General features: G+C 40.0%; 1 protein-coding gene across 5 annotated transcripts in view; it reads right to left on the bottom strand.

Moving 5' to 3' along the window:
- ablim3 (actin binding LIM protein family, member 3) overlaps nt 1-15,467 on the bottom strand; it is a 212,176-nt gene that overhangs the window by 121,890 nt on the left and 74,819 nt on the right. For all 5 annotated transcript variants that reach the window (XR_013548085.1, XR_013548088.1, XR_013548087.1 and 2 more), the window contains exon 3: nt 2,064-2,247. Coding sequence is in view for 1 of the 5 variants with exons in the window: in XM_078411587.1 (XP_078267713.1) it covers nt 2,064-2,247 (184 nt within the window). In the remaining 4 variants the exon portion in view is untranslated. The remainder of the gene's footprint in view (nt 1-2,063; nt 2,248-15,467) is intronic.

Genomic DNA, 15,467 nt, shown 5'->3' with positions numbered 1-15,467 from the left:
GGGGGGTGGGTGGTGGAGGGGGGGGGGGGGGTGGGGAGACTTTTTTTCAATCTCTTACCTCGACCGAGATGCAATTTGTTCTGTATTGTATCTCCGTCCCCACTGCGGCCTAACATCGTGGAGTTGGCAGTCTTTCCTGGAGACCAACAGGTGCTCCGAGCCATGGGAGTCTGCAGGACTTTAGCATTACGGAGCTTGCGATCCCTTTGCCTGGAATCGAAGCTCCAACCGCGAGGCCTATGGACTTTAACATCGTGAAGCCCGCGGTCCTGGTAAGAAGAGGCCAATTCGGGAGCTCCATGCCGTGGAGAGAGTTTCAACTGCCCCAACGCGGGAATTCCGATCATCCCGATGGGGGCTTCGATCGTTGGCTGCGGGGGCTTTGAAGGCCTCGATTGCGGATGGTTCGACTCCCCGACCGCGGGAGAACAACGAGGAAGTAGATTGAACTTTATTACCTTCCATCACAAAGGAATGTGGAATCCACTGTGGTGGATGTTTATGTTAACTTTTATGTGGTTGTGCGTCTTGTTGCTTTTCACTTAGTATGGCTGTATGGTAACTCAAATTTCACTGTATCTTAACTGGTACATGTGACAATAAACTGACCTTGAAACCTTGAAAGTAAAACGGCAGATAATCATGATCGAACACTTCCAGCAAGAGAATGAGGGACCTATCCTCAACAACCCAAACGTTACAGGTTATGTGCTAAAATTAAAAATGCATATACAACAAAAGAGTTGGCAACAGTTGGGACAGAAGATTTATTTGGGAGGGAATGTCTGGAAATGATTGAACTTGGAAAAATAGGAGGGAATGAAAGCATTAATTTAAAAAAAAACATTATTTTAATTGTGTGTTCAGTAATTTTGTAAAATAAAATTCCCCATACCAATTACACATATATAGGACATATAATTCATGACATTGCGTATATAGGACATATAATTCATGACATTGTAGTTATGAATGGTTGAATGTTCAATGCACTCTTTGAATCATTGGACCACCAACTACACCCAAAGAACATAAAACAATTGATATCAGTAAGAAAGAAAACTCAGTGCTAAGGGGAATGAAACAGCAATGTTGGTGTCAAGAAATAAAGGCATAATGTTCATCGTGTATGCCCATTAATGTACATGGATATAAACATTCTTAGAGCTGAGAACTCCATGAGTAGTCTTTTGTCACTGTGTAATCAGTGGTATCTAATTATATGGATATTCTGAAGAAACTGACAACTTTGTTCCTTGGGTGGGTCCTGACTTCTGCCTGACTTGAATGATGAGCTGATTCCAATTTATAACTAGATATATAACTAGAAACCCAGCATTTAAATTAGGACCCTTGAGAAACAGGTGCCCGCAAGTGCTTGAACTGCTGATACTTAAGAATACCCAGAAAAATATGGTACAAGCAAATACATTTCAAAGCAGCAGTTTCTTCAGATGCTTTCCATCAGCATTATGGAAAGTCATTTCTTGCTGCTCTGGCCATGTTTGGGCAGTTTCTCTTAATAAATGGCTGCCCGAGAGCTGCCTTTTAGCTGTATTTGTGCTGTTACTTCAAAGGCTGTGGTGGTATTGGAAATAAATGTAAAAATTAGGCCATTTCATTACATGAGAGGAATGTGACAATGCATGCAAGCAGTCGGTTGCTGTGGTAAAAAAAGAAGGGAAAATGACTAGGCTGCACACAAGGCCAACTGTATCACTCTGCCTCTAAAACAATGGCTCACCCAAGGTCACAACAGGTAACATCATCAACATCAATCCGTTTGCCATCAATTAAAGGATGGCATATCGAAAAAGGACAGTGATACACAACTTTCCCTATAGAGAAATAAGCTTTTCCCACTGTGCCATGCCCAAAGGCCATGGACACTGTCAACAGGCCATTTCATTACACTCTCACAACAGATTCTACCTTTGTTGGTTCCCAATAGATAATATTCAACCCTTATTTCTGAGCTTGAACCCTCAAGACACAGCGACACTGTTTGCTGAGTAAACTGATAAACTGTTATATTCATGTTGGATTATTATTTTCTAAATTACCTGCAGGCTGTGCAGACAAAGCACTTTGGATGGAATGTTCTTCCCAGAGCTGAGATAACCTCTCCCCCGATGAACTCCTTACAACTGTCACAGCATGTGCCATAGAGTCGTTGATAATCCAGCGTGCAAATATACTCTCCGTTCTTGAAGAAGAAGTTTGCCTGGGCCAAGTCAGAACCACAATCTGCAACATAAAACAAATTATACCAGATTGATAAAAGATGACACAATGTGGATAATGTTAAGAGTGAGAGTCAAGAGTTGAGAGCATTTAATTGTCATATCTACCGACTACAAAACAATGAAATTCTTACTTGTAGCAGCAAAGCAGCCCTGTAAACGCAATACATACAGGTCATATATAATAAACAATAAATGTAATAAATTAATAACAAAACAAATGCAAAAAAAACAAAGTCCTCAGTGCAACCAAAATCAGTCCATAGAAGTTCATTTTTGAGGTTGGTGTTGTGTAGTGTTCGAGAGCCTGATGCTTGTTGTGAAGAAGCCATTCTTGAACCTGGTGCTCACGGTTTTCATGGCAAGAACGAAATGAAGGTGTAACCAGGGTGACTTGGGTCTTTGGAGATATTTGCTGACCTTTTGATTCAATGCCTTTGATTGTGGGGATGGCAGTTAAAAGTTGGGGAACTGATGATCAATGAGTAGACTAAGTGGTATGCAGAAATGCACAACCATTCCAGGGTCAAGGTCAGTAGAAGCCTTCACTGAATTTTAACCTTGCAGTCAAACTGACTGAAAACCCAACTTACAATAATGTTCTCGGTCAAATGTTTGCACCGTTCTCAATTACGTGTTTTTTGGCGGGCAATTTGATTGAAATAGTATTACTTGAGTTCAGCACCACAGAACTTTCAGCAATTTTCTGCTCTGACTTTATAAATCCAGGCTAACGTCACAAAACACGTCCTGCCCATGGGTGAATTTATCAGCATCACTGTGATGATAAGTTCACTAACTGTCCTCATTTGCAAATTTAAAGTTTAAAAGTTAATTTGTTTTCTTTTTATAGAAGGGCATTAATAGTAATATTTTAAAATCCTGATTTTAAAAAAAATCACAAATGAGTTAATGCAGATATTCTCTACACAACTGATTTATATATCTTTTTTAAGCACATTTTTATTATATAATATTGGGTTACTAAACGTCAGAGAATTCATATGGATATTAAAAATGCTTATTTTTGTTGATAATCCTATTTTCAAGGGATTCAATAAAACTAATTCAATCGCTTATGAAATAGCTTCCTGACCCCGAATAACAGTATTCGTGACCCCCCCCCCACCTTATCACATTACCCATGGCCTCCCTGTTGTGAGCTAGTTCAGATTGGTTCCACAAATGATGAAACAAAGCAGTCCAAAGTCAAAATCAGCAGAACTAGCTTGCTTGATACCCTGATTTGCAGCCCTCTCACTATATGTCTCAAGCTTTTTACTTGTTTGATTGCAACCACTGGTGCATGGACATTAGGCACTACAAGTTTGCACATGGGTGACAATTATTTATCGTATGGTTTGGTTATGATTAGATATGCAGTATAAATGCATTCTGCGTTGTTCAATACCTAGCTTTGGAAGTGCTATTGCAAAAACTGCAATTGTATATCAGGTATAGATAGTTTTTGACTATTTGCATTTTCCATAACATTGATGGTGGGAACAGTAACACCACTGAATGTTAGGTTGAGATGAGTACACTTTCTTTCCGTTAGCATGACATTGCCTGGAGCTTGCCTCCACAAAAAGCTGGAGAAAAGGAACAGGTGATGTTTTTGGTCGAGACCCTTCTTAACACCAAGGGGCCCTGACTCTCAGTCTGAAGAAAGGTCTCGACCTGAAAAGTTACCTATTCCTTTTCTTGAGAGATTCTGCCTGACTCGCTGAGTTACTCCAGTTTTTTGTGTCAATCTGGCTACCTTTCTTTGGAGAGAGAGAGAGAAAGAGAGAGCCAGTGAAGACATCATAAACTGTCAAGATGTTGTGAAGAACTGAAGTCATGCACTGACAGGGTTTAAGTCTTGGATTATGCGTTCACAGACAAAATAGTTTGCTAAGCATATTTCTCGGAGGCAGTTTTGATTTGATTTCTTGTTTGCTGGTTATTCTTTATCAGCCCTGGCTTCATCCTCACTCCTCACATCAAAAATATCTTCATTGAGGTCTTCCTTCATGTGAAAAGGTTAGTGCCTTAACCATTGGATGACTAGAAAACAAACTGATTGTGAATGATTGCGCATACTTATGGGTCAACAAATTTGTTCGAGACACGACTATTTGTAAAATCAGTTTACAACAGATTTGAGTGCATATGTGTTTGTGTCTGTGCATGTGGGCAATAAATAGCAGCAAGAGACATCAGGTCATAGAGATGGATGATCTGAGGGTGATTCCACTTTCTCCTGATGAGGGTATGAATAAAGTACTATGATTTTGCCTAGTTTCCAAGACCATACAGCTCTGACCCACACAGAAACAATATATTTACAGTCAAACTTCTGACAAAACTTTCACCAATTAAAAAAAAAAAATCCTGTTTGAACTGTTTTAGTGATTAATGGATGGCTGATTCTTACAGTTTGAACTACGGGATCCAAGAAAGGTTGAATGGAATACATGATCAGTGGTCAGAAGTGAAGTTAATGATCAGTGCCTGTTTTGTGGGTGGAAGGCTGTTTGCAGGGAAGTTCAGCAAGATTCTGTACAGATCCCTTAGTTTTGTGTCTTGTGTCTATCTTCGGTTTAAACCAGCATCTGCAGTTCCTTCCTACACCCTTAGTTTTGATGATGTATATATAGTTTTAAACTTAGGGGCCATGATCAACATGATCAACAAGTTTGCAAATGAAGCATGTGTTTGATGTTGAGGAAGAAAGATGCAAACAGCTGGAATTGTCAATTGATTGGTTAGGTTGGCAGAAATGTAGTAAACAGAGTTAATTTCAGAGAAGGGTGAAGTAATGTATATGGGAGGCAAATTAGGGAATAGTTGTGTGCTGTGAATTTTGTAAATATAGCAGGATCACAAATTAAATAACTAATTGTTAGCAGTTCAGATAGATAAGTTGTTTTAATAGGTTTACATATTCGCTTGGAGGTACAAGAGTTTTCAGATGCTGGAGGCTGGATCAAAAAAAAAAAACTGCTGGAGGAACACAATGCATTTGTAGGAAATTAACAATCAATGTTTCGGTTTAATACCCCTCATGGTTAAGGCATTGAACATATGAACAGGGAAATTGTGCCAGAACATTAGAGAGGTCTTTGCTGGGGCACAGTGTTTACTTCTGCTCGTATATTACAGGAATGTTTAGAAGAATATTTTCCAAGATTGGAAAATTTTAGCCATTAGGAAAAAAAAACTTCCGAGAAGTGCCTAAGGGAAGATGTAATTGAGATTAATGGATGATGAGCAGTTTGGAAAGAGTGAATGGGAAGAATTTAGTTCTTTGGAGGAGTCTGTAAGGAGTAGATTTAAAGCAATTGATAGAAAGATGAGTGAACTATTAGCCTAGACAGCAGGATCAAGTTATTAGCCTTTTTTTAGTTTAGAGATACAGTGCAGAAACAGGCTCTTCGGCCCAACGGGTCCGCGCCGACCAGCGATCCCCGCACATTAACACTATCCTACACCCATGAGGGACAATTTTTACATTTACCAAGCCAATTAACTTACAAACTTGTACGTCTTTGGAGTGCGGGAGGAAGCCGAAGGTTTCAGAGAAAACCCACGCAGGTCATGAGAACATTCAAACTCCTTACAGACAGCACCCATAGTCAGGATTGAACCCGGGTCTCCGGCGCTGCATTCGCTGCAAGGCAGCAACTCTGCTGCTGCGCCACGGTGACCGCCCTCCTTCTGCTAGCATGGTCACAGTCAGCTTAATGGCACTCTTCTGTGCCATAAATTTATACGACTCTAAAACCTAAATTTTAATTGCTAGCAAAAAACAGCACGAGCAAGTTAAGTTCTAGCACACCTGTGGCAGAATGAGTTCCAGCTGATAGCAGTAGCTGAGCTCCTTTTATCTATGATTCAAGGCAAGTGGTATAAAATTATGAATCCCAAATGCTGATCAGGGAGAACAGGAATGAGGTGGATTCATGACCCAGGACCAGATTCTTCTCAGTTTATTATTCAGGAAAATTGTGAGTGCAATAGTACAAATGCACTTTTTATTAATCTAAAAAGTTTCCAAGCATTTGTCAGCACTGGGCCTATACTCACTGGAGTTTAGAAGAACATGGGGGGACCTCATTGAAACATACAGAATAGTGAAAGGCTTGGATAGAGTGGATGTGGAGAGGATGCTTTTTACTAGTGGGAGAGGTTATAGCGTCAGAATTAAAGGACATTCTTTTAGGAAGGAGATAAGGAGAAATGTCTTTAGTCAGAGGGTGGTGAATCTGAGGAATTCTTTGCCAGGGAAGGCTATGGAGGCCAAGTCAGTGGATATTTTTAAGACAGAGATAGATAGATTCTTGATTAGTACAGGTGTCAGAGATTATGGGTGGAAGGCTGCAGAATGGGGTTAGGAGGGAGAGATAGATCAGCCATGATTGAATGACAGAGTAGACTTGATGGGCCGAATGGCCCAATTCTACTCCTATTCCTTATGACATAATTTAAATTAGTTTAAAAAAATTGGGCAGTGGTCTTCTGCACCAGTTGGTGTTTCTGAAGGACAGACTTTAGTTTCATGAAAAGAGCTAGAAAGGTTTAAACTGATACTGACAAGGGCATTGATTAGAATATTGGGTTACTGGTGGGAGCGGAACTGACAGAGATGGTGATATTATGTAGGTGGAAATTGTAATTGCGGTGCGGTGCTGGATAGAATAAAAATGATTGATGTACAAAGTCGAGGAAGATATGTGAAGGAGTGCATTTGAGATGCATTCCACACAACAATCTTTGAACCTGGAACTCCAGATAGACTGCATGCCCATTACCTAACCCACACTGGATTCTAAGATAGGAGGAAGTATTGTACTAAAAATGATTTCCAATCTTTCTTTGTATTTAGCTCCATAGACAATGACTGCTTGTTCTGCATTTTAAATTCTGTTTTGCGTGCTTGAATATACTAAAGATATGCAGCCAGGATGATGTGATATTTCCATCACTATTTCTATTAATGCAGATTCATGCTGACATGTTACAGATCAGAATAAATGGGAAAAGCTCAGGAAGAAAAATACTACAAAGTGATGACAGTGTACACCATAAGCCTGAATGGTAATCTACCAATGTTTTATGTCTCCATCTGAAAATGACTCACTTGGCTTTATGTTGATTTTCTTTGTGAAATAACACCATGTTCTTTTGTTAGAGCTTCCTATGCATAACTGGACTCCACCTTTCACATCTGATAAAGCATCCTCAGTTAAAAAGCTACAAAGCCACTTTGAGACACCAAACAAATGTAATAGAGACATAGAGTGATAGAGCGATAGAATGTGGAAACAGGTCCTTCGGCCCAACTTGCCCACACCGGCCAACAATGTCCCAGCGACATTAGTCCCACTTGTCTGCGCTTGGTCCATATCCATCCAAACCTGTCCTATCCATGTACCTGTCTGTTTCTTAAATGATGGGATAGTCCCAGCCTCAACTACCCCCTCTGGCAGCTTGTTCCATACACCCACCACCCTTTGTGTGAAAAAGTTACCTCTTCGATTCGTATTAAATTTTTACCCCTTCAACCTATGTTCCTATGTTCTCTGGTCCTCGATTCCCCTTCTCTGGGCAAGAGACTTGTGCATCTCCAACATATGGAGACATTTTAAAGTCACAATTTTTGACACAAACACTTGGGTGGGAAACCTCAAAGTTAATCTCAGAGACATAGAACCCACAGAGTTGATATGACAGAGAGCAGTTGGTAGGATCTGTGATAGCTGGGTAAACACAGATAAACCAGTCATAAAGGGAGAAGCAAGGGAGAACAGCAAGATCAAGAACTGGTGGGCGGCAGAGTGGCACAGCGGTAGCGTTGCTGACTTACAGTGCTTGCAGGGCTGGAGACCCGGGTTCAATCCCGACTACGGGTGCTGTCTGTACGGAGTTTGTATGTTCTCCCCGTGACCGTGTGGGTTTTCTCCGACATCTTTGGTTTCCTCCCACACTCCAAAGATATACAGGTTTGTAGGTTAATTGGCTTGGTGTAAATGTAAATTATCCCTAGTGTGTGTAGGATATCGGATATATGGGGATCGCTGGTCGGTGCGGACGCAAACATCTTCTCCAAGTGAATGAAATCAAGGTACACCTTCTACTTGCAATGAATGTATTAGATCAAGGTAGATTTTACACTCCATAAGCACAAACTAATATTGACGAAAACCCAGAACTTCTCACAAAAAATGGAACCGAGAGCAATTTGGACTGCATTTGGTAATCATTCCTCATTGCCTTGTTTCTCTGATCTGCTGAGAGAATTGTCGATAATTGTTCCAGAGCAAGCCCTTTGATCTTGTTTACCAAGGGTCATGAGAGAAATTACATGGGTAAGAAAGGTTTAGATGGATAGGGGCCAAATGCAGGCAAGTGGGATTAGAATAGATGGGGCATTTTGGTCAGCATGGGCAAGGTGGGCTGCAGGACCATGTTGTATGACTCCATGACCAGGTAAATATCCACTTTGGGAATAATTGCAAACAAAAACAAATTGCTCCAAAATTTGGAGAAATGGTTTACTTCCAATTTTCCATTCAAACTAATTTCACAGAATAGTTGCAGGATGGATGGAAACCAATCAGCCAGTCAAGTCTGAGCCTGTAAGAACAACCCAGCTGATTCAATTGCCCCATCCTTTCTCCACAGGCCAGCAAATTCTTTATTTGCAGGAACTTATCAAGCTTTCCTTTCAACGCCAATGTTGAGTCCTCCCTAGCAGTGCATTCCGAATCCCAATCATTCTCTGTTCAAAGAAGATTCTTCTTTGTCACTTCTGTTCTTTTAATTTTGCCAGGAGCAAAGTCTGAAGTGAACTATTTGAGCAAATGGAATTTGACTAATGGATCACAAAATCACAGAGATAACTATCAATCTCAGTTCCTAACTAATCCTGTGAGAGAAATCAAATTTTAACTGACTGAAACTGATTTCTAACCATATAAAATCAGTAGCTAATCTGCGGTCGTCACTTTCTTGGTAAAACCATCCTTCCAGTATCCAGCCACAATTTTAAAACCTTGAATGAACCTTCAGAAGCAAGTCAGCGAATGGCAATTAATTCTACATGTGAGTGTAGCCAATATGTGACAGGGTCTGCTTCCAAGCATAGTGGCTTTTTAAATTATACAAATGATCACATAAACTCAAATTAAACTGAACATAATTTAGACTTCAAGTTTCATGATCATTTGCATTGATTATGCTAATAGGAGGTGAAGTATGACAAAATAAACACACCCTAATCAAATAGAAGCTCCAGCCCACATTGATGAATTCTGCTCAGTGTTAGCACTTTCCCCCTGATCAATGGATTTCCCCCTGCACTGCAAGGATAAAAGAAACAAGAAAAATCATATTAAGTAGAACATGACCCCATGCAGTAAATGCAGCACAAGTTTTTTCCCCCTTTATTTAAGTACGTGCTCGATGCAATGGATTGTCAAAATAATAGATGCTTGAACAGAGAAGGATATAACTAATCACCCATTGTTAGATACAAAATGCTGGAGTAACTCAGCGGGTAACTCATCCCTTTTAGACTCCATATGATTTTGCTACTGCTTTTCAAATTGTGTTGGCCAATTTTTGAACTGAACCTCCGTAATCTTAATAATATCCTTATTAATTCATAGGTCCTAAGATCATTCAAAGTTGGAGACTCTTTCTGGTTTTGATATAAGCAACCACAACTTAATAGCACCTTATGAACCATGTATATGTATCCCAATATGCAGTGATGATGCTGTGCAGTAGTTTGATTGCACAAGTAACACGAGGAGTTGTTTGTGGGGTTCTGGAAGAAGCAGAAGCAGTAGTTACATTCTCGCTCAAGTTATACTCCTGTTTTTGTTGAGTTGAAAACAGGATTGGCAGAAGGCTCCTGGCACAGATCCCTGCGAACCTCCACTGGTCACAGACATCCAGGCTGAACATTACCCTTCCGCCACAACCCTGCCTTCTATTAGATAAAGCTCTGAATGATAGCGGAGTCAGGGGGTATGTGGAGAGGGCAGGAACGGGGTACTGATTTTGGATGAGCAACCATGATCACATTGAATGGCGGTGCTGGCCTACTCCTGCACCTATTGTCTATCGTCTATTAGTAAGCCAGTTCTGAATCCATACGACAAAGTCACTGTTAATCCTGTGCACCTGAACCTTCTGGATCAGACTACCATGGGGGACTTTTATCAAATGCCTTACTAAAATCCATGGAGGCACCATCCACTGGGCCTACCCTCACCCGTCATCTCATCACCTCAAAAAACTTGATCAAGTTAGTAAGTCATGATCTGTCGTATATAAAGCCACGTCAATCCATCATTGATTGAAACATTGAAATGCCAACAGGCTAACCAGCCAAATATAAAAAGCTTAAGAAACTGGAGCAGACATATTCAATTCAACCCTCCATGCTTGCTCCACCATTCAATAAGAATATGGCAGATCTTTTATGATTATCATGAAGAATATTATGGAGTTTAAAACCTTTAAATCCTCAGAGTTATTCATTTCTCCTTTAGGTAGCCATCTGAACAGTTTTCTTCCTTTTTACTGTATGGTTGTTGATGATGACGTGACCAGCATTAAATGGTCATCCCAAACTGTCCCTTGAATGAAATGGTTTGCTGAGCCATTTTAGTTGGTAATTCAGACTCAAGCATATTGGTGGTTGGATGCAAAAACATCAGCCAAAACATTATGACCACCGATAGGTGAAGTGAATAACATTGATTAACTTGTAACAATGGCACCTGTCAAGGGGTGGGATACATTAGGCAGCAAGTGAACAGTCAGTTCTTGAAGTTGCTGTGTTGGATATAGGAGAAATGGGCAGGAGTAAAGACCTGAGTGACTTTGACAAGGGCCAAATTGTTATGGCCAGGCGACTGGGTCAGAGCATCTCTGAAACGGCAAGGCTTGTGGGGTGCTCCCGATCAGCAGTGGTGAGTACCTACCGACAGTGGTCCGAGGAGGGACAAACCACAAACCGGCGACAGGGTGTTGGGCGCTCAAGGCTCATTGATGCACGAGGGCAGTGATGGCACCAGGATGCACTGTGGGAGGACGACGAGCCAGTGGAGGAAGTGTGATGCTTTGTGCAATGTTCTGCTGGGAAACCCTGAATCCGGCCATTCATGTGGATGCCAATTTGACACGTGTCACCTGCCTAAACATTGTTGCGGACCAGGTACACCCTTTCATGGCAATGGTATTCCCTGATGGCAGTGGCCTCTTTCAGCAGGATAATGTGCCCTGCCACACTGCACACATTGTTCGGGAATGATTTGAGGAACATGATGAATTGTTCACGGTGTTGCCCTGGCCTCCAAATTCTCCAGATCTCAATCCGATTGAGCATCTGTGGGATGTGCTGGATCGACAAGTCCGATGCACGGTGGCTTCACTTCACAACTTACAGGACTTGAAGGATCTGCTGCTGATGTTTTGGTGCCAGATACCACAGGACACCTTCAGGGGTCTTGTAGAGTCCATGCCTCTGCGGGTCGGCGCTGTTTTGTCAGCACACGGAGGACCAACAGCATATTAGGCAGGTGGTCATAATGTTTTGGCTGATCAGTGTATATGGACTGGTCAAAGTAGATTTATTCGTAGAGTTACAGGAAAGGACACAGAACAGCTCCTTCGACCAGTACTGGGAGCATTGGGAGCAAACCAGAAGCACTGGAAAATGGCACAGTTCTAGAAAACTAGAAAATGGAATTCATTTCCACTGACATATATTTGGATTGTGCAATATTATGAAATGATGGTTAATCTAATTCATTAGAAAATTTAATTTCCTCAATGGCAATCAAAATTTATTATAGAACATAAATTTTAATCACTTTTTAAATGTTATCTTGTTTGACCTATTAATGCAAATAAGCTAAAGTTTTCAGAACAGAACTCTATTCACTGAGTGTCCTTTAATCAGCTGTGATTAACGGATTTCAGTTTTCATTTTTAGTTAATCTTTATCCTTACAGATTTGGCATATAATGGCACCATGTGACAACTTAAAGCTTTCTCCCCAGAGGCATGGCTGGTTAATTTTCTTAAAACTCTAGCAATTTCATTCATAGGAAATCCTTCAGGGGTAGCACAGACGTTAAGTAACAAATTAAGTAACCCAGGGATTGGCTTAGCAAATCGGAAATAAGAGTTCAAACCCTACGTTCCACCTATGGAATTTGAATTTTGATTAATAATCTTGGATTTGAAAAAAAATCTAGTGAGCATAAATTTACATTGTGATAGTTAAAATCTATCAGATTCACTACTTCCCTGCAGGGGAGGATATTTGCTATGTTTATATGCGATTTCTATGTCCTCACTAGCCTATATGTGATTCCAGATTTTCAGCAATGTCCCAGAGATAGCATAGAAAATCATCTGGTTGTATCATATAATACAGGAAAATTGTCAAGAAATACATTCCAAATGAAACCAAATTTAAAGACAACAACACCTAGGATAGAAGTTTGGGAGAAAGCCATTCTCTCTTGTTCTCAGTTCAGAGATCTATAATGGTTTTGTGGTTTGCTGCACGGGTTGAGCTGCTATTGGTAATTATACAGCTTCACTAAACACTCATCCTGCCATTAAATTAGCAATGCATCATTAAACCATTTTGATGGGCAGCACAATTTTTGCTATTTAATTCCCCAGCACATAAAATCAACAGTCAATGCAGACAATACTTCACCTGTCTAGACTAAGGATAGATGGGCAACTGAAGAACATGAAACACTGAAGGATGCTGATAAGATTTTGTACAAATAACGAAAAGGAATCATACTTGGCCTTGAGAGAAGAGAACTTAACACTCAGACTCCATTAGCCATCAGATTGTTCAGCTATCCTCTAGGGGTTTTACATGTTTCAACACTATCATCTAAACTATTTTAATTTTAAAGCAAAATAATTGCAAAAAAAGTGCTTTGAATTATGCCCTCTGATTATCACAAATATTACAGTATCCCGACAATGGAATCTGGATGTTTTATGGCATATTACATTCAAGACTGGTAAATTGTATTTTATTTGGCATCACTAAATGCATGCAAGATTTTCAGCCCAACTCAACTCCACACAGTCAGTTTACTTTACAGTGAACATGGGAAATAGAAGCAGGAATAGTCCTCCAGAGCAATGAAGAATCCCAAAGATTTGCTTAGAGTTACAATCCTTTGTGTAAAGAAGTTTATTTTCATCTTTGCCCCAAAAAGCTGCCCCTTTGTATGCTGCCAACTTCTAGATTCTCCTGTTGGAGGAAAGAGTCTCTGGGCATCCACTTGCTAATATCTTTTCAGAAAGTCAGGGACCTGAAAGAAAATTATCAAAGACATAGACAGTGCAGAGAGTCTGAATCTTTTTCCCAGGGTGGAAATGTGAAAAACTAGAGGCTATAGCTTTAAGGGAGAATGTTTAAAGGGGATGTGTGGGGCAAGTTCTGTTTTATGACAGAGAGTGGTAGGTGCCTAGAACGCGCTGCCTGGTGGAAGCAAATATGAATGTGGCATTATAAGAGCATTTTGGATAGATAGAGATAATGTGCAGGCAGAAGGGATTAGTTTGATTAGGTATCATATTCAGGGCCGAAGGGCCCCTTTCTGTGCTTTACTTTTGTACTTTCCATGTTTTGTTCAGATTCATATTCAAGGTTGCTAAATACAAAAACAATTTGTAGATCAAACTGCAAAATATTGGCCAGGCTGGTGTTGAAATCGTGTCCATTCCAGAATAGAAATAATACTGGATTTTGGAGGAAACAAAAAGCAATGTTGATTAATCAGGCTGATACTAGTGAAGGGTGGTTTTAGTTTTGCAAGGTGCTACAGTAACGGGATCACCAAAGATTGAATGAAGACACTTATGCATCTAAAAGCATGAATGGAGTGGAGGACATAACCAAGAACGATTATTCCTACTTCAAAGAATTATTACATATTAAATGGAAGCAATCATGCAGAATCAAAACTGAATTGGAAATAAAGATGAAAGGCATTTCTGTCATACAGGGGTGAATAGATTATAAAATGCTTTACCATGTGAATATCGAAATGCAGTTCATCACAACATTAAGAATCGATTTACTCAACAGTTAAAAAAAATAGATAATTAAAAAGGACAAGCAAAGAAGTGTGCTTAGAATAGATTATTCTCAAGGCCCAATTCGGCACGATTTTTGATGATTCTGTAATTTCTAGTTTATTAATTCTCTAGAGCAAGTGTTTTCTTTTACAGCTGTATCATTTTATTGTGAAAAAAGTCAACGTAAGGAGAACCGATTGAACATGCTGACAAAGAGTGAAAAAAAAATCTTGACCTTACGAGAAGAGACCTGAAACCTCAGCCTCCACAAGCAATCAGATTATTTCATTGGCCTCTGTTTATATGTTCCAACAATGTAAATTAAACTATTTTATATGAAAGGCAAAGTAATTGCAGGCAAGTTTTTTGAAAGATCAATATTTAGTCATACATGAATGAAATCTCAGGGATGTTTCCAAGTTAGAAAATGTGTCACCGAGAAGAATTTGCATGTGGAACAAAGCCAGACATGGTACACATATTTTTAATGAGTTCATGGAACAGAATTTGATGATAGTCAACTGGACTCAATCCAATGTTCAGCATACTTCAACAACGAAACCCATGCAATACTAATCACCACTGTCTTTACTTTGCACTCCTGACAGAATTCTAGTCTATTTTCCAGACCTTGCACTTTTTTAAATTACAGCACAGAATGATGCTACTTGGATCCACACTTTCCCTGTTTAAAAGTATCCCGGTTGCTAATCATTTGTTTAGTTTATTGTCACATGTACCGACGTACAGTGAAAAGCTTTTGTTGCGTGCTAACCAGTCAGCTGAAAGACAATACATGATTACAATCGATCCGTTTACAGTGTATAGATACATGATAAGGGAATAACGTTTAGTGCAAGGTAAAGCCAGCAAAGTCTGATAAAGGATTGGAAAAAGGGATTTGAACTGCCCTCCTTATATTAATCTTTCTGTCTTTGGCCTCCTCCATTGCCAGATGTCAGAGTGAGACCACAGACAAACTGGAGGAACAGCACCTCACATTCAGCCAGGGTAGCTTACAATACAATAGTAAGAACATTGAATTCTCTAATGTTACGTAATACCCCCCGACACCCTCTCTTTTTCCTGTAGACCCTTCCACCC

This window comes from Rhinoraja longicauda, chromosome 14 (genome assembly GCF_053455715.1).
Source record: "Rhinoraja longicauda isolate Sanriku21f chromosome 14, sRhiLon1.1, whole genome shotgun sequence".
Lineage (NCBI taxonomy): Eukaryota > Metazoa > Chordata > Chondrichthyes > Rajiformes > Arhynchobatidae > Rhinoraja > Rhinoraja longicauda.
The sequence above is the reverse complement of the archived record's forward strand: the minus strand, read 5'-3'. Positions and strand labels throughout refer to the sequence as shown.